The sequence below is a fragment of the Euleptes europaea genome, chromosome 10 (genome assembly GCF_029931775.1).
Source record: "Euleptes europaea isolate rEulEur1 chromosome 10, rEulEur1.hap1, whole genome shotgun sequence".
Lineage (NCBI taxonomy): Eukaryota > Metazoa > Chordata > Lepidosauria > Squamata > Sphaerodactylidae > Euleptes > Euleptes europaea.
The window spans coordinates 57,875,164-57,895,621 of record NC_079321.1 but is presented as its reverse complement, the minus strand read 5'-3'; the positions used below and the strand labels follow the sequence as shown (position 1 = coordinate 57,895,621).

General features: G+C 42.7%; 1 protein-coding gene across 1 annotated transcript in view; it reads left to right on the top strand.

The window, feature by feature from the left end:
- Positions 1–20,458, top strand: part of MMS22L (MMS22 like, DNA repair protein) — a gene marked incomplete at its 5' end in the record, with an annotated part of 122,391 nt that overhangs the window by 38,614 nt on the left and 63,319 nt on the right. Inside the window, 2 exons of the mRNA XM_056856771.1 lie at positions 292–518; positions 1,789–2,298. Coding sequence (XP_056712749.1) covers positions 292–518; positions 1,789–2,298 — 737 coding nt within the window. The remainder of the gene's footprint in view (positions 1–291; positions 519–1,788; positions 2,299–20,458) is intronic.

Sequence of the window (20,458 nt, the reverse complement as noted above, 5' to 3'; positions counted from 1 at the left end):
TGTTGCCTTCTGACCGGTGTCCTTTTTCTTTGCCTCAGTAGCTACAGAGTAGTTTAGTTCCATCGGAACTCAAACAGTGACAGCCCCACCCCTCTCCTTGCCTTCTTCCTCCGTTGAGAAGGTGAAGGCCCCAAATGTTAAGATGGGATTGTCTGTTTCCAAAGCCCTCACCCCTGAGTATACAAACAGGATAAAGATTACAGAACTGTGGGAGTCTTGGTCTGAATTGTTGCCTTTTATGTTGATTAGTAAGGAGGCACCATTTGTGTTTCTGTGTTGCTTTTCTTTCAGAACAGTCCTTTTACTATTCCTTGGTTTGGTCTCAAAGATTTTGCAAGTATTAGTAAAACACCCATGTCTATGTATGAGTTGGTAAAGAGCTGCTGCAGTGACATTCATTCTCCTGATGCGTATGTATCTAGCAACAGTTACCAAATTTTCCTTTGCATTTTGGCACAAATAATGCAGAAGGCAGTAAAGACCAATGGCGTTCATCCGTGGAAACAAATCAAAGGAAGGTACAATGGCTTTTATCCTAACAATGTTTTTACCATATTGATATTTATCTGCAATGATTGTGTGTGCTGTGATTGCCTCGTTTATTTTGAGTCTGTGTAGCATGTTTTGGTTTTAGTACCTAACTTTGTGACTTGAAAAATATTCCCGTACATACCAGAAAGCTGCCTCCTCAACATTTTTCACTATATATGAAATTATAAATCATTTAATTTAAATCAGGTGTTTATGTAATGTCTTTCCTAACCTTTAAGTGATTGAATGTTATGAACCAATTAATATGAATGGTTCACACAGTCTTCTCTTGAGCATGTAGTTCTGCACTCCGTGTTTTCTGGGATGGATTTCTTTACTGCTGTTGGCCAGCTGTGTATCTGCCTAGTGCTGTAAAGTGCCGTAAAGTCGCAGCTGACTTATGGCGACCCCTTATAGGGTTTTCAAGGCAAGAGACTAACAGAGGTGGTTTGCCAGTGCCTTCCTCTGTATAGCAACCCTGGACTTCCTTGGTGGTCTCCCATCCAAATACTAACCAGGGCTGACCCTGCTTAGCTTCTGAGATCTGACGAGGTCAGGCTAGCCTGGTAGTGCCTCATTTACACTATACTCCCTGTGGATGAACTATTTCGTAGTCGTTAAGAGTGGTGGTTCAGAGCGGTGGACTCTGATCTGGAGAACCGGGCTTGATTCCCCACTCCACATGAGCATCAGACACTAATCTGGTGAACTGGGTTTGTTTCCCCACACCTACACATGAAGCCAGCTGGGTGACCTTGGGCTAGTCACAGCTCTCTTAGAACTCTCTCAGCCTCATCTACCTCCCAGGGTGTCTGTTGTGGGAAGGGGAAGGGAAGGTGATTATAAGCCGGTTTGGGTCTCCCTTAAGTGGTAGAGAAAGTCAGCATATAAAAACCAACTCTTCTTCTATTTATGCTTACAGCACTAGAAGCCTATGCATATTTTCAAACCAGAGTGATGCCTTACTATTCCTTGCATGGAGTTTGCAGTTGAGATAAATGTTGTCAGTTTACCAGGCTGAAATATGGCAGGAGCATCTCTGCAGTTCAGGCTGTGCAGACTTGTTTTTAGCTCTGAAGATTTCTGGTATCAGTCTGGCTCTGGCTAGTAGATAAAGTCAGATTTGCAGTTCACCTCCGGTAGGAAGGAGCTCAGCGAGGTCGTTACTGACAAAACTGCAGTGGAGTATAGGTTAGCAGAGAACGGCAAAGCAAGATCATGACACAAAATGCGCTTTTTCTTTTTGGTACAATGCAGAATTTATTCCAAGTTTCACCAGAAAAGAATGCGTGAGTTGACGGAGGCCGGGCTGCAAAACTTTTTCCATCTTTTCCTTGTGCTGGCAACCATGGCGGAAACCGAGGATGTGGCCAGTCGCGTGATGGAACTGTTGCGTTTTCTTAGTCCGGTCTCCACAAGCACGTCTCAGAGAGCTCTGATCTGGAAAGGGTGCTTTGCCTTCATCTTAACATACGTTGAGAAGAGCATGGACATTACTGTGCTGGCTGAGCATCTCTCAAGCGCCTTCCGTGAAAAGGCAAAGGAGTTCTTAGTAGCGAAAAATGACCACGCGCAGAAACAAAACCTCTGGATGTTGCTTTCCACTTACGTTGATGGCGTCCAAGAAGTATTTGAGACCAGCCGCCTGTTGCACCTTTCTGAAGAAAAGCTGCTGAATGATGGCTTCAGTATGTTGCTTCCAGGTTGTCGAGGAGCCGAACTCGCAGCTGTCTTAAATTTCTTGCAGGATATTCTATCTAGGTTGAGGTAAGCATTGATATGTTCCCTGGTGGATTAGACTTAAATCGATTTAAATCACTAGTCAACTAAGACTGGATTCAAATCGTGGTTTTCTACTCTCTTTTACGGCCTGCTGCCATTATAGGTTTTCTCCTCCAGGGAGAGAATAATATGATAAATCTCAGACTGTACACACAAAGATTCCAAGACTTGTGGAGTATTCTGCTCAAAAGGTTTCCATTTCATTTTTACTGCTTGCCCCTCCTTCCTAACACTTAGCTTTTTGTGCAGATCTATTCCACTCCAAAAAAACCTATTCATTGAACGTCTGAAAATTTAGCCCTTAAGGTGTAAGGAGTTGATTCTTGTATATAGATTTGCAAAGGAACAATGGGATGAAGGTGTTTTTCTCAACTCTGTATGTTTATTTTATAACATTTTTGCTGTGAGGAAGAGGCATGTTATCTCAGCAAAACTTCTGTGATAATATCTTCTAGATAGAAAGAATGTCCAAAATAATCTTACAGAAATCTCTGGAAGAGCATGACATTGTGAATGGATTAATGGAATTTATTTACCAAAAAATGTAAGCATTGCATGAATATACAGCCTCATGCTACATAATTAAAAACTAATCCATATTTCATGATGAATAACTTTTGGACTATAATGTATCTTAAACAGAAAACTATCTTTAAATCGATTTTTTCTCAAAAAGCATTTTATTTTAAAAATCCGATTTAAATTTTAAAAATCTAATTTAAATTTTAAAAGTCCTTTTTGTGATTTTTTAAAAATTGATTTTTATCCACCCTGATATGTACAGTCACATACTTTAAAAGCTTTGCAACTAGCGATGTATGAACATGCTGTCTTGTTTTTGTACCTTACCCTTCATTTTATCCATTTTTGTGGCCTGTGTTCTTGTTGTTTTTCCCTAAAATGTAATATCTACAAAGTTAAATCCTAAAAGCTTTTCTCCTGGTGCAAGTGGGAGGAGGAGCATCAGTTTCATACAACGCCTCTTCTCACTGCAGCTCAGTCATGTGGTTTTTTGTTTTGCCAACCTGTACGATCCTTGTGTACCTTTTTTGGGGTCAACACTAGCATAAAAGATGGTAGGATCCAGCCCATAGTTTGTAAGTTTGTTATAAAATAAGCACATATTTTATCAATTCATCACTTCATTTGTATTGCTGAAAATAAGCTTTGGCTGAGATGTCTGTAGTTCAGGACTAATTTACTGTGAACGGAATGTTTAGTCCCTCTTCTAAGCTATATGCAGACCTGAACCCATCAGCCATGTCCTGCAGGCCTAACAAATCTCCTGTTTCTGCTGTCTGACTTGGTTTCTACCACTTGGTGGGCTGCCAAGCTTAGCGGGGAGACTGAGCTTAGATTAAGGTTTACAAGTTGTTCACCAGAAGAGTACATGAGACTGTGTATATGCTGATTCACACATACATGTTCATTACTTGATGAACGACTTGTTTAGCAAGTTATGCGTATGAGCGCTGATCAAGTGCCACAAGCACAGTTTTACAGCACCTTAGACAGTGCTTTTCAGAGAAGTCAGGTTACACATTTAATCAAATGAAATTGTACATGAGCATATGGCACTTTTCTTTAACTTAAAATGCTTTTTTATATGGCGATTGGGTTTGGGTGGGGATTTTATTTCACAGTAAGCCCTACAAGTAAGCCAAAGCAGCATTTAAAGGGGCGGGGACTTGATTTGAGCTTGGGGACTGTTGGTGCATAGATTCCCACCAGGAAATTGAGGGTCCAGCAAACAATGAAACTCAGGTAAAACTCCCATGCATAAATGACCTGGGTTGTCTTGGCCAATCTGAAAAGACATATGCCTGTAGAGGAGGAACTCTTACCTTTTGTTTGGCTCCATCACAAGCGAAAGCAACAGGGTGCCTTCTGCATTACTTACACTACTGATGGCTCACAGAAGAGATATGGTGAAAGGACTGTCGTTGTACTGTTGTCCTTCTCACCTCCTAATTCTCAAGCGTAAGGTGCTTAGGTTTTGAGCTTGCATTCTTCCATGGCTGTTGATACAGCTTGGGCAGACCACCAGCAGTTTGAGCCTCATTTCAGGCACTCAGATACATGAAGCCCTAACTGAAGCACCTTTAAGTTGTTGCTTCTTCAGTTCCTTTCCAAAGTTCTCTTGTTGTGTACACGGAGCACTTTTTACTCTGTACCTGTACCTTCAGGTAGCCTTGTGGAGTGGTGTGGTGGGGGAATGTGTGTGTTGAAATTCCTGCTTAATACGTACATAAGGAAGGCCATGCTAGATCAGACCAAGGTCCATCAAGTCACACAGTGGCCAATAAAAATTAATGAATAAAAAAATCTGCTTAATAAAAAATCCAGCTTAATAAAAGTTGTAGGGACCCAGAGTGGGCTAGTGACTAAAGATGTCCCAACAGGCCTATGGTTGAGGCAGCAACTGTTACATCACAGCTGGCCTCCCTTCCCTATCCTACTTCTGCAATTATTTTTATTTAATTCGTGTTTTTTGGTCTTGGTTTTTCCTCACCTTTCATTGTTCTTTCTTGTTTGGCCATCCCCATCATATTTGTATTTATTGTTAAGGCGCCTCCTGAATTTTAGATTATGTAAGGCTTTTAAATTTTTATATCATTGGATCCTACTTTTAAATTTTACAGCATTGTATTTTTAACTTGACCGTTGTCCTTGTTGGTCGCTGCCCCGAGCCTAACTGTAGCTGGGAAAGGGTGGGCTACAAATCTAATAAAATAAAAAATGAAAAAAAAAATAAAGAAGAATGGGAAATTGGGTTTTAATCACTGATCGGTTTTCCTTGATTTATTGATACCCTTTACAACCTCCAAACTGTCCTTTCTGTATTAAGCGTTCTGCTGTCTGCTGGAGAGTTTTTCAGTTTGAAGCCAAAAACTCCTTTAGGAAAGCCGGGAAACATCTTTCCCTACCATGCTGCCAGAAGCCCTAATGAGTCGGTTATTGATTGGGCACTGTAGAAAACAGGAGCTGAGAGAGAGGAGGAGCTGAAAATATGCATTGTGAACAGTGGAGAGAAAACTGACCTGCATGTTTACCCTAAGTACTTTATTACTGTCTGGATAGTTTGACTTCTGCTGTCAGTGGCTTGTAAATCCAAGGACAACTGATTATTTTCCCCCAAGTTGTCTTTGAACAAAGATAAAGAGTTTGACGAAGTGCAGGTGATTTATTGGTTGGGTCCTTTTAAATTGCTTTAACTTGGGTTTTTTTTTTTTTTAAGTGCAAACTACTTGGGACTGTTCAAAAGTGCGTAAGGTGTACTCTCTTGGACTGTCCTTTAGTTTTGAAGGGTCTGTATAACTGCAGTACATTTGTATTTTAGAAAACAATAGAATTCTTAATGGCGATGGAGAAGCAAACTGGAAACTTTAAAAAAATTAAGTATATTCCACCCCCCACCCATTTTGGTTCACTTTACTAAATGTCATCCGATGCCAGCAATTTTCATTTGTTTGCTTGAACATTTCACTTATGGCCTAAAATTCATGGGCCACTGTAATTTTATTATTGTTACCATATATTATTAATTTGATTTATAGGCCGCCCTTTCCTGGCCAAGACCAGGCTCAGGGCGGCTTACAGCCTTTTAAAACAGTTTTTAAAAGTCAATAATTTACGTTGTCTATAGCAATAAGAATAAAATACCAGGCACCTTCAACCAGCAGCAGTAATATTCAGTTTGAAGACTATTACACTTGAACAATTACACACATTTAAATAAGCATTGTGGTGGTGGCTGGCTGGAGACTTCCTTCCCCTAGAATTTCATCAAGGTATATGCTGGGCTTTTCTAAAGGCAATGTGAATTTTCTGTTGGAACTGGCTTTTGTGGTAGCCAGGGAGCTTGTTTCAGCTGTTGGTTTTTTTAATCTCATAATTTTCGGCATCTTAGTCTGCCCTAGGCCTTTGTCATAGGGTAAAGGCAAACAAATAAAATTAATAACGTGAAGGTCAGTATGATGGTGTAACACTTGATGTCTGCTGTACATGAATACCATTTGGGATATTGAGACAAGAGTTAAGACAAATGTACAATACCACAGTGATCTTGGTTTATTCGTTAAAAAACCTACATTGTAACTATATTATTTTATAATGTTTATTATTCAAACTTATATAATAGAATATACAAACAATTCAGTTATATTACTGGCATTAATACTGAGAATTTACATCTTTATATAGCAATGGTACCATTTCTTTCACAGTTGAAAGAACGGGAAGGAAAATTGTCATGGCAATCATATTGCCCAACATGAAGAAATTCTGATCCTGTACATTTGCATGCCAAGAACAGGGTTATAGAGAAATACCCTTGGTCAAATTAATAACATGCATTTTTTGTTGCCCTTGTGATTTGGCAAAGGAGCAAATGTCTCACTATGCAATCCTCTGTTTTAATATCCAGATGAGAATAAGATATCAGCTCGTGTATAAACATAATTCTTCTGCCAGCTGTATTGAGTGTAATAGGTCTAGAACTGTCAGAATTTGCAGGTAGGTAAGGAGATCACTGATTAAAGAGAGAAGCAGCTCCCTATAGGCGGTTAGTTAATAATAACTTCATATGCCACTTTTCTGCTAACCCAAGCTGATGGCTCACAGGAGCATTCCTTTATTGCTGATTAAGTAGCATTATGAAAATACTGATTTGGCTGTGTTAACTAAATGCCTTGGTATTTAAAGCTTAGAATGTCAAATAGTCATAGCAATCCCCTTTAACATATCACACAGAGTTTCTAGAATCATATTGCTAGTTTCTCTACCTTTTATTTTAGGGGATGGTAGAAATGGCAGTCATTCATTTTGCAAAGTAAGGTGTCGCAAACAGCTGTGATTTAATTACAGCTTTTCACGGTGCTCTTGTTCAGGGACTGTTTGTCCTCCTATTCTAACCCTTTTATTTTCAGGGATTTCTAACATAGCTGTGAAAACTTGCTCTTCCCTTTGGTGCTATATTCTAGCAGAAAGGCAGGAACTCTTCAGCTAACTGTTCCACCAGTAGTCTAGAGCATCTTTCTCAAACAACACACTGCGAGAAAGTAATTCAGGGCTTCTGTAAGCCCAGTTTATCCACCAACCAAGGAGAGCTGCCCTCTACATCCCTTGTTCACTGATTTGGCCTTGTTTTGTTTCAGATAAACCTCCCCTGGAGGACAGTAATTCTACATGGTGCCTGCATTAAATGTGGTTGGATCATTCCCTGCATTGGGTTCATTTGGATTTCCCAGTGCAAAGGTGTAGCTGGGTGGAAAAGAGGGAAATGCAGACATTTTGAGGGAGCACTGAGAAACTTGTATTTTCTCATTTGAAATGAATAAAACACTACTTAAAATGCAAAGCTTTTACAGATAAAGAGAAGGGCCATAACGTAGTCTAGAACACATGCTTTGTATATAGGAACCCAAGATCAGATGTTGGTATGTGAACATTAAAGGATCTCAAGAATGATCTGTAGTTGACTCTGAAATCCACTGCCAGTCAGGGTAGACAGTGCTGAGTAGGATTACCAGGCCATTACAATTGCATATCATTGATTGTTTTTAGGCTCAGTTAAAGCCGCTCTTGACCTTTGGAGTGATATCAAACATTGGCACACTGGTCTTCTCTTTCAGGCTTGTGCATGTATGTCAGTGCAGATGCAACAGGCTACAGCTGTGGCCTTTGGTAGTATAAATGTCCTGCAGACTGTAAAACGGTATTTAAGGTTTATCTGACAATCTTCTTTTTTGGCCACAGTCAGAGTACAAGTCTGGCAAAAATGGTTATCTCCTTAAGAATTATTCCCTGATAGCTAGACTGTAGCTAAATCAACAAATAGGAAAGTATATTCATTTTTCTCTAGTGCACCCTGTAGCTTTTCAGGCTGAGTGTGAATTCCTAGTATATATCTCTACTATGGAAATATATACTTGTTTTGAAGGGAGGTTTTGTGCATGTTATACTTTGCCATCAAAAATGCCCTGTGGGAAGTCCTCTGAGCCCATCAGGAGACGCTCTCCTTCTTTCCTTTTTATATCCGTGAACAGATAAGCTAATAAAAAAATACAGAAAGGTGCTTTTTACTCCAGGGTTTCAGTATTAGTCCTTGATAACCTTTATATACCCTTTCCAATATAGTAATCTTTTTTAATACTATTGTGGGAGGGAAAACTAAATCCTTTGAATCTAGAGACTTCTTACAATAAAAAGTATATAATCTCCATTTGTAAAAAGATGCTTTACAGTGTTGCTTGTTTGGTCACAGGTAGCTGCATCTGAAGTCAAAACCGTTTTTGTAGTAGTATGTAGATACAACTGTTTTTGCAAGAGTGAGAGACAGGATCTTGTCCAATACTAGAAATAATATAATGAGCAAAGGAATGTGATGACTGTCCTCATTCCTCTTCCATCTTCATATTTTTGAAATGGTTACTTCTGACACCGACCCCGCAGAAATGACAAAGGTAGCTGAATAAATGCATAACAATGAATTTCAGGTTTGCAACCTGGCATTATTCTGGCATTGGAGAGATTTTATAACAGTGTTGCATGTGTCTATGCCAGCGTGAATGTTTTCATAACTAGGCCCTAAAATATAAATATGTTTCAGAAATGGCACTGAGCTCATGTTTTCCTTTTTTAGAAGTCTAAATGTATTAAAGTTGCAAAGAGCAATAGTGATCTGAGAGTCATCCAAGCAATTAGAAAGCAAGGGATCCTTGCCTGCAACAGTATCTTGGAAGCCATCATGAAAGCCTTGTAGCCAAACTCCAGTTCAACTGAAATGTTGTATCTTAGTGTGTGTGTGTGCCGTCAAGTCGCAGCCGATTTATGGCGACCCCTTTTGGGGTTTTCATGGCAAGAGACTAACAGAGATGGTTTGCCAGTGCCTTCCTCTGCACAGCAACCCTGGTATTCCTTGGTGGTCTCCCATCCAAATATGAACCAGGGCTGACCCTGCTTAGCTTCTGAGATCTGATGAGATCAGGCTAGCCTGGGCCGTGGAAATTGCTGGAAATTCTTCTGTTTGTCTCTAGCTCCTCACCACAAGGGTCACCCGTAATGGTATGGTGACTCAGTGCTTAAATAATGCTTGCTGCGAATGTCATTGGTTTGCCATTTTAGACAGCTACGGTACAATCCTGTGCTCAGACATCCCCGTATAAGCCCAAGTAAATGGAGTAACTGCACAGAATTACACTGTTAATTATAGTGATGCCTTGCATGTTTAAAAACGAGCACTTCCATAAAGAAGAGTTGTTAGTGTGACTTAAATGCTCACACTCCTTCATTCCCCATGCCCTGACTGTACTGAATTTTAGGGGTGATGGTAAGCTATTTTGGGGGGAAAAGAGTGAGAGAAAATGTCTGAGACCTGCTGGGGTTTCTGAATCTATTAAAATGCCATTGCCTGGTGCAGCTTAGTTGGGAGCTAAGAAAATTCTCAGATACTATGAAAATATGCCACTCTTCACAGGCTGCTGCCATTTCAAAAGTTCTTGCACTTCTTTTCTTCTCTGCCATAACCATTTTATCTAGCAAACCTGCTCTGAGGTTTGTACTATAACCTACCTGTCAGCTATACACGATTTACTGTTGTGAAAGAGAAAATCCACCAAATACGCTTAAAGAGGGAAAAAATTCAGCGTACAAAACCATTTCCAAGTATACTGAGCACCCGCTGCTTATGGCCCCATAGTTGTTTAGAAAAATATGTGATCCCTGAAGAACATCAATGTACATTTATTTTCTGGTTGAAGCACTCCACTTCTGAAACTATAGTTTTTTTTTTCCCTTGAATGAACTTTCCTCTCCATATTTCTTTCTTTGCAGGAGGTGAGGAAAAAATAGCTATTTATACAGATTTGCGGGATTTTTCCCCTCTATTGAACAATGAAAAAAAATGATGATAAAAACTCTAATTAGCATTGGAATACCTCAATTTTTGATTGTTTCTTTTTAAAACTAGGAATACTGTATATGTATAGAATTATATATATATATCTTTGTCTTTAGGATAACTTGTCAGATTTAAGGCTTATTTAAAATGAAAAGAAAGCCGAAGCAATTTTCTTTATTCCATTTCAGTCTCCTAAGGCCTATTTCCCCCTGGTGAGTTCATAGCAACAGGGGGGTTTAAGGGAATTCAGCTTTCTGCAAATTAATGTCTCACATCATGAAAATTCAGGACTTTCCCCCCCTCCTATCTTGAAAAGTAATACAGTGAGTGCGAGTATTATTTCTTGCCAGCGGGTAGAAGATGAATGATTTTGTCACAGTTTTACTGCTTGATGAGCAGTGTCCTGAGGGTCAGGCTTAAGTCTGTGTCACTATGCTGCTCATTACTCTTGAGCTAAATAAGGGCTGATTGGATCTAAATTGCCTAGCACATGGGCCACAGATGAGCTCAGTGAGTAGGGGATCACCTTCTATTCAGGCTGGGAGTCACCCCGGTGTGCAAATGCTGCATTAGAACACCGTGGGAGAACGAGAAGCTACTGACTGCTGGCCGCAAAAGAAATCGAAATGTAAAAAAAAACCCTCTTTGATGCTGCAGTGTTAGAATTTGAAATGTAGGAAGTGACAGGTTGATGGTACTTATCAGCTTTGGCTGGATTAGAGAACAGTGTCATCTTGCTTATATAATGACAGAAGAATGAAGCAAGTTCCTAACTACTCTGCATTGCCGGGTGGTGATGGCTGTCAGAGGCGATGCTGCCTCCTACTGGCAGCTTTCAAAGCAAATGGAGTTCTTTTTCCTTTTTTTTTTTTTTTTTTTTGAGGAAGATGGTAGTTTTTATTTTACCCACTACAAAACCTGGAGCCAGGGAGAGAAGAAATTGAGCAGGGTTGCGTGTGCCACTTCTTCTTCTAATACAAGAAAGGGAAAGAGGTGGGAAGCAAATTTAACATTCAGAAGGGAAGAAATGGAACAGGACTGTGTCTGCCTCTTATAATACACAAAAGGGAGAGATGGAAAGAAAATTAACATTTGGTATGTTCTGGGGTGTAATAACTAGTTCAGAGGTGTTAAGAGCTATGTTAAGGTATTCTGGCTTCAGTTCTTTTTATTCTAAAGTACAGCACATTCTTCTTTTGATTACCCCTTTGGGGACTGATTCCAGAACTATGATTCTAGATAATTACCTTGAAGGAACCTACCTTGAAGTAAGCACTTTGAGGATCTCAGCATTTTGAAATATGTATCCTTCACTACTGCTGTTTGCAGTCACATTTATTTCCTTCGAGCATTAGTCTCAACACAGTTGTTCATCTCTGTATTCCCACATTCCCATGTATGTGCACTTTAATTAGGCTTTCTCCTTAGATGGTAACAGCAACATGAGAATTCTCTAAATACTAGGTGTGTTTGCTTGTTTTCCCCTCTTGTTTTCTGTGTTACCTTGAAACTTTTCGTTGGTACATTATTTTCAGAGGCAAAGTTGGGATTAACCAGGTGGAAAATGCCTTGTATGAAAGGTGAGACATTCAAATAAATGCAGGTGCTTTCCAGCACAGAAATTACCTTCCTCGATGAAGGAAGGAGTTTATGAATTACCGATTTCATTTCCATTTGGCTGAGGGAGACTGAGACTGTCTAAATAGGCCTGCATATTGGCCCACTAGTATTTGAACCGATGTGAATAAACTACGTTGGAAGACATTCTGGCACTACTGTCCTTACCTGCATTATCATGGTTATCATGTAATCTCTTTGTCCTGTGTTGTAGATAAGCAACACATTGTTGCTTATGTTCCTTCTTTTCAATGTAGATGATCCTATGAACCATGCACTTGCGTGGTCTCTACCTCTGGTGCATGACTTCCCTTCCAATTTCCTGTTAACTACTAATGAAGTCTCAGTTGGCGAGCTATGGTTAGCACTTTCCTTTCAAATCAGAATCAGAAACTGTGGTTTTAAGGGAAGGATGCCGTATGTTTTTGTGGAGGAGAAAGAAGCAGATGGCTTGTTTATGATCCTCAAAGGCACTGTTCGGAAGATGGTCAGAACTGAGTTGGTGGGAATGTTACAAACTTTGAGTTTCTAAAGTGAGATTGCTTACCAGCTGAATTTGTGCAGGTGAAGCTTGCACTAAGGTTGTGTGAAGTGTACTGTCATGTATAATACGAGGCCAGTATAGACAGGCTACGTCAAAGTAGAAACCTCCTCTTTGAACTGAACTGTGGAGGCCAGGAATGTTGAGGTTTTGGTTTGGGCTGGACTCTAAATGATCATATATAATTCTGTGGTGTTGAATATTTCATAAAAGGAAAATATTTGGTTATAGAGCTATGTTTATAGTTCTCAGTTCTGGGAGAAGGGCATCTTGTCAATCATGGGTATTACCATCACGTGCCCAGGGAGGCAGGACCAAAACTTTTTCAACTTCCTGTCTCCCTGGGCGGGAAGCCCAGTTTCCATCCTGCCTTGATGAGGGTGGCAGCGTCGTTAGCAAACTCCGAATTTTTGAAGGCTATTTCCCTTCCCTTTGTTTGTGTCCGTTTTTTCCTGAGTCCATTCGTCTCTACCCTCCCTTTCTCTCTGCCGGTTTCGGCCGTGTGCGTTCCGTTTCCTCCGTCTTCCCTCCTAATTTACCTCATCTCTCCGCCCCCACTTCGCCCCGTTGGGCAAGATGGCGGACGGCAGGAGAGATTCAGATTCGGACCTTTTGTCCGAAGAGGACCGCGACTCTGCCCTCGTCGCCTCGACAGGGCGACGCCGCAAGTAAAACACCAGCAGTCAGAGTGGCAGCTCCACCCCTCTCGGCGCAGAGGGGCTGACGGCTTCAAAAAAGGCACGCTCTGAGGAGCCACCTCAAAATGGCGCAAAGCGGAACGAAGTCCGCGAAATGGCGCCCGTTGCAGCTGCAGCTTCAAGGAGTCCCGGGAAGGACGGAGCCTCGGTTGTGACCGATTCCCTGCATGGGGGTAACATATTTCTAGCGGAGCCCAAGGCTCCTGTTACCAGACGGGAAATGCTTGATTTGGTTAATGGGGTGTTGGACAAACAGGCCCAAATGATGGACACCTTTAGAAATTCCCTTGCCCCCATCATCCAGGGAAACATCCCAAGTCAGTCAATATCTATTCCCCCGCCTCACCAGGAACCGAGGGATCAGGAAAGTCGCCCTGGGGCTCAGTGGCGTACAAAGGCGGCCTTAAAAGCCCAGCCTTCTCTGCAATCCAGACAACCTATGGAGGACTACCTATCAGTAGCCTCTGACGCAGAAAGCAGAGAAGAAGGGGAATTTGATTCTGACGAAGACTCCCCAATCTTGCTGGAAGAGCAGCATCCTCGTCTCTTTCTGGCTGCGGATTTCAAGAGTCTATTAAATAAGTCTCTCATAGCCCTGGACCTCAATGAAGACCCAGACACTTCTAATGAGGCCAAACCCAAATCCAGAAAAAAGGGGACCAAGGAATTCTTTCCTAGTACTAAGCCACATATTTGGGAAATTCCTTTTCCTGAGTTCTTTGAAACTCAGGTGCAGACAGAGTTTGACAAGCCTCTCGCTAACAGGCAGTTCCCTGCTAGCATTAAGAAGCTATACACTATGGTCCCTCAGGCCATGTCCTTATTTCAGCTACCCCTTATGGATGCTCCTGTAGCTGCTGTTCTGTCTCCGGACCTTCCTTCTGAGGATGGAATGGGGACTATAAGGGACCCAATTGACAGAAAGGCTGAGGTCCTCTCCCAAAAAGTACATGAGGCTTCTGTCCTGGCCATTCAGGCCTCTGCAGCAACCTCTATTATGGCACGAGCATCCATTGTGTGGCTCAGGAAAATTATCCAGCATTACACAGGGGACAACCGTAAACTGTCTGAAGGACTTAACAGACTTCTCAAGGCCTTCATGGCAGACGCGTCACTAAACGCCATGTCCTTCGCGGCCCGTGCTACTTCTTCTAACATTGCCATTAGAAGGGCACTTTGGATTCACCCCTGGCAGAATGAAATTAAAACAAAGACCTTGACCATGTCTTATCCCTATACCGGGGGAAAGCTCTTCGGGGAGAGGCTAGAAAAGATTCTCGTAGAGAATAAAGATAAGAAGAAGGTTCTGCCCAAATCCTACAAGGATGGGAAGACCTCTTCCTCCTTCCCCAATTTCAGATCCTCCCACGCTCTGGCTCCTTTTAGGCCGGACCATCGCCGGGGTTCCTGGAGTAACAGTAGTAGGGGATCCTTTCGTAGAGGGGGTGGCAGATTTTTTCATCCCCAACAGGGGCAACAGCACTTCTCAGCCAACAGAGGTGACAAATTCACCAAAAACCCCAAGCAGTGACGCCATGTCCCTAGAAGTAGGGGGCAGTCTCCTGCAGTTTCACCAAACATGGGAGCGCTCTTACACGGATGCCTGGGTGTCTCAGGTCTTCTCATCGGGATACCTCATAGAATTCACCAGCATTTCCAGAGACAAATTCATAAATTCCCCAAGGTCAATTCGAATAGAAAAACACCCAAAGAACATTACAGGCAATTTTACACCTTCAACAAATTCGGGCCATAGAACCAGTCCCTCAGATGGAAAGGGGCAAAGGAGTATATTCCATCTTCTTTTCAGTCCCCAAGAAAAATGGGGACTGGAGAGCTATTTTAGACCTGAAACATCTCAACAGAAAGGTCAGGTACAGGAAATTTCGTATGGAAATGCTCCACTCCATTCTGGAGGCCCTCCAAATAAATCAGTTTCTAACCTCCTTAAACCTGAAGGAAGCGTACCTACATGTTCCCATACACACCTCCCAACGGAGGTTTCTCAGATTCTGTTACAACAGGGAACACTACCAGCTCAGGGCACTTCCCTTCGGACTTGGGTCTGTCCCACGTGTATTCACCAAAATTCTGGTGACGTTGGTGGAACTACTACATCAGGAGGGGATTACAGTGTTTCCATATCTGGACGATCTTTTAATCTGCTCAAAGTCCAGAGAGGAGGCCCTCTCCCATACATCCAGAGTGATACACATCCTTACCAAACATGGCTTCCTCATGAACATGGGGAAAAGTCATCTGACCCCGACACAGAGGTTGGAACACCTGGGAGTCATCCTGGACACCCACAGGAACCAGGTAATTCTTCCTCAGGACAAAATCACCAAGATTCAGTCTATGGTTCAAACCACCATCAGCTCCACTCAGGGCAGGCTCATGACATTAGCCAAGCTGCTAGGGAAGATGATAGCATGCATCAGCTCGGTTCCGTGGGCCAGGTTCCATTCCAGGCCTCTCCAGAGTCTGTTGCAACCTTACCAGACTCTCATTACTCAAAGCAGGGACAAGTCAATCCTTCTTCCTCTAGCTTTCCGACGCTCCCTCCTTTGGTGGAGCAAGACCAGCAACCTCAACAAGGGGATGCACTTTGTACTAGGGGACCAGATACAAATTTACACAGATGCAAGCCTAGACGGATGGGGGGCCACATATCAGAACCCAGGGAGAAAGAAAACTACACATAAATCTGTTAGAGCTAAGAGCGATTCGACTGGCCCTAGAGCACTTCGGAAGCGTCCTTCGACGCAGACATGTCTTGGTCCGAACAGACAACATATCGGCCAAGGCATATCTCAACAAGCGGGGGAGGGGGGGTTGAGATCCTCCAAGCTCCATCAGGAGATCATTTTCTCATGGGCCTAGTCGAACCTGCTGTCACTCAGCGCGGAACACGTGAGTGGTGTACTCAACCTTCAAGCCGACTGGTTGAGCTGTCAGATGCTGGACGAGGGTGAGTGGTCCCTCAACAGATCGGTTTTCCAACAGGTTGTGGAGAGGTTTAGCCAGCCCATGGCAGACCTGTTTGCTCATGGCTCCATGGCCAAAGGAGGTTCTGTTCGCCTTTCCTCCCATCCCTATCCTACCGAGAGATAAGAAAGATCAGGAAAGAGGAAGCAACAGTAATCCTCATTGCCCCCATGTGGCCAAGGAGGCTGTGGTTCCCCAGTCTGAGAGAACTGTCGGTTCAACCACCATGGGAACTGCCAAACATCTGGACCTTCTCAATCAGGGCTCATTGTTCCACCCACACCCTCAATGGCTTCGCTTAACCGCGTGGAAATTGAGAGGAGGTCCCTCTTAGAGGAAGGTTACACGGCAGCGGTTGTGGATACCATGCTAGAGGCCAGAAAGCCGTCCACCAGGAGAATTTATAACACCTCCTGTCGAGCTTTTGTACTATGGTGTAGGCGCAAGCTCTTCGACCCACTCTCTCCGGGTATCCCTGCCATCCTGGATTTCCTGCACGAAGGCGTGCAGATGGGACTTAAGGTTTCCACCCTGCGCAGGCAGGTGGCAGCCATGTCCACCATGCTGTCTGTGGAAGAGGGCTTACCCCTGTCCAGACATCCCCATATCATAACTTTTCTCAAGGGTGTGGGTCAGACTAACCCTCCGGTAGTTCACCGTTTTCCTACCTGGCAGCTAAATGTGGTTCTAACGGCCTTAATTCGTCCCCCCTTCGAACCAATCAGTGAGATTCCTTTAAGGATGCTGAGACTTAAGACCATCTTCCTCACAGCGGTGACTTCGGCTCGTCGTGTGTCTGAGCTGAGTGCACTTTCCTCCAACGAAGGTTTTTGTATATTTCATAGGGACAAGGTGGTCCTTAGACCAGACCCCACCTTCATTCCCAAAGTGAATTCCATCTTCCACCAATCATAGGAAATTCACTTACCGTCATTTTGTCCGAACCCCACTCACTCCAAAGAGAAAGAGTGGCACCACCTGGATATGAGGAGATTATTGAAGGTGTACCTCAAACGTACTGCCCCTATCAGGAAATCAGATGCTCTATTTATTTCCTTAACTAGTCCCTCCAAAGGTTGCAAAATGTCTAGTTCTGCAATCAGTACAGCGGTAAGACTGCATTATCGAAGCGTATAGGGCCAGTAAAATTCCTCCTCCTTCAGGCATCACCGCACATTCTGTGTGCAGTGCGGCCACATCCGCAGCTTTCAATAGGCAAGCCTCACTAGACGAAATTTGTAGGACAGCCACCTGGTCTACGGCCTCTACATTCATAAAACATTACAAAATTGATTCTATGGCTTCTGCTGACGCAGCCTTTGGTAGAAGGGTCCTGCAGCAGGTCTTGGATAAGTCCTAATCCCACCCAGTCATCCAGCTCTTGGATATCCCATGATTGACAAGATGCCCTTCACCCAGAACTGAGAACAGAGCCTTGTTTACTTACCATGATGGCTCCTTCTGTTCTGGGTTGAAGGGCATCTTGCCCGCCCATTAGGATCCAAGACTCAGCTTGCTCTTGTTCGTAGAGTGTTTAAGAATTTGGGGTTTGGACACTTTAAATTTGCGGTACTGGATGCTCCCTATGTCCGCCATCAATTCCGAAATCTGTTTAAGGGACCTTTTTGTTGTCCTTTCCATGTTGTCGTTATATAGGAGTTCGTAGTTTTTTGATAAAGCAGTGTGTGTTTGCTGTCTTTTGTATGCACTTACCTGTCTCATCAGCTCGGCGAGTACGAAAACTGGGCTTCCCGCCCAGGGAGACAGGAAGTTGAAAAAGTTTTGGTCCTGCCTCCCTGGGCATGTGATGGTAATACCCATGATTGACAAGATGCCCTTCAACCCAGAACATAAGGAGCCGTCATGGTAAGTAAACAAGGCTCCGTTCTCGTTGGTTTCGGAATTTAAAAAATGTTTGAGGGAAAATCATTTGAATTACCCACCAGTAGAAGCAATAGAAAATGCTCCTGTTCTCACTTCAAGAAGGGCCTGCATATCTCTAATCCAAGGTTAACGAAAGCCATGAATTCACTCTTCAATTCCCGCCAGTGTCTAGAATGTTCAGGCATAGTCATGGTTGTAAGGAATACAGTTGTAACTATAGAGTTAGTGACAATTTGATGATACTGTTTTAATTTATATAAAATAACTGATTTTACTGAGCAACGTGATGGATTCACTACTGCTAAAATACAAACAATACTGGTACCTTTTTTCATAATAGGATCCTCCATTCTATGGTGTGCATAAGCTTTGACCAGGTAACATTTCTGGAAAGTAGCTGACTTCAGTATCTAAATCCCATCTGTTTCCAGTGGGTTTTAACTCTTGTAGAAAATGGCATTGTGAAGAAATCAAAACCCACAAGTGCATATTTGTATATTTGTAGTTGTAAATAGCCATGTATGTGTAATAGAATAAATTTAATGTCTGGTTGTGTAAGGGAAAACATAACAATCATGCAAATTAAGGGCGTGTAAAGTTAACCTATCAAAGAAGGTGGAGGAGAAAATAGAGCTGTGGTATTGGTCCTTAGCTGGATCAGAAAAGAACCAATCAGACAGCAGGGACAATGTAGCCATATGATTGGCTCTTATCCAAGTATGCTACAAGGGCCAATCAAAAAGGGCGAGGTTTCAATCCTCCTTCAATCTGTAAGTAGACTGAGCACCCAGACAAAGAAACTCAGAAGGGAGACTCAGAGGAAGATTTCTGGAGGACTTCCAAAGATAGAGCTGAAATCTAGATACCTACAGCAGAGGAGTCCCTTGGGACGTGGAAGGTGCCAGAAGAGCTGAGGAAGCTGTAGACCAGGGAGGGCAGAACAGCTCTGGAGATAGCTAGGCCCCAGCAGCCTGACTATAGCCAGTCTCAAAGGAGTCCACGAAGGGAGCAGCTACATTGGAGTGCAGGGAAGAGGAGATTCCCCTTTCCCTGAACGCAGGCAGATAAGACTCTGGGAACCAAGTGCCTCAGGTTCGTTTACTGACCCCTAGATCTTGCCAGGCATTGATTAAATAGCTTCATTTATGCCCTGTCTTTCTCCCCAGACTCAAACTGAACTGAGTTGTGGGAATATCACTCCTCTCCTTTGTTGTAGCCTCACAACAACCTTGTGAGGTAGGTGAGGCTGAGTATGTGTAACTAGTCCAAGTTACACATTCAACAAATTTCCATAGCAAAACAACTTTTCTGGTAGGAAATTGGAAGATTATTTGGATGCTCCTGAAAACAGTGCCTCAGTAGAGAAGCCAAGGCAGAGCAGCCCTGGTTTGCATCACTGTCAAACCATGATAGTCGAATTTAGAGTTAGCACACATTTTTAAAAAATTATAGTTAAGTATTTCAAAGAACACTTCCCCTCTTCCTTGGGTATGATGGAGCAGAGCGGTTTTAGTACAGTAGCCTCAAGAGATTTCGTCATTCTTTCTCTTGTCCTCTGGAACAAAAGCAGGGTTATTAAAGGTCATTTACGCCCAGTCAGATCCACTGAAAATGTTTTGTGGAAAGCAACAAATCCTTTCCTTGTGAGTATACCTAGGGGGCAGTTACATGTCTATTGGGGACAGAGAAGCAGAGAGGTGGGTAGCTAACTCCCCTCTGAGGGTTGTGCGAGCCTCAGTAGCAAAATGTGCTGGACCATCCTGTGATGAGAAATGAGAAGTACAAAAATGCCTCTTTCACTGTTCCACTCATGACTTTCATCAGCAAATGAGGCAGTTTTCGCTGATTTCTCCTTGTTGCTTAAACCTCCCATCCTCTGGTGCATCTTGCTTGTGTCAGGTTCTCCCAACCAGATAGTAGTTTGGGGTCAAACGTTCTGATGGAGGACAGGGAAGATTGATGTCCTCTGCCAACATCTTCCGCTAGATACAACCCAATACTCGCCCTCTTATGTGAGCTTGCTGACAATCCCAGGCCATAGACGTGCCTTTATGCTTGCCAGATTAAATGCTTATCCAACTGCAGAGATGTCAGGTCGTTTTGCGAAAACTCCATACTCAGATCGAGTTTGTGAATGTAAATCTGGAGATATTGGGACTCTGCACCATCTCTTATTGTTTTGTCAGCACTGGTCAGCTCCTAGGTTGCATTGGATCTATCCAATATTGACTAAATACAAACTTCCCTTAGAGCCCTGGGTGATATCTCACATAATGAGAGATATTCACCCTGATATTACTAGTTCTGTTGCAAGATTTTTGGCTGAGGTGATGTTGCTTGAATGTCAAAATAAAATAAGTGTGTAGGCCAAGCTGAATGTATTATTATCTTGGTTAAGCTCAAGACCTTTGGTCAAAGGAGCTAGTAAATAAATGGAAATGGAACCCAATACTTGCCAGAATTCTAATAATTAAAAAAAAAGTTCACAGAAAAATTCAAAGTGGAGATTCCTTCCCC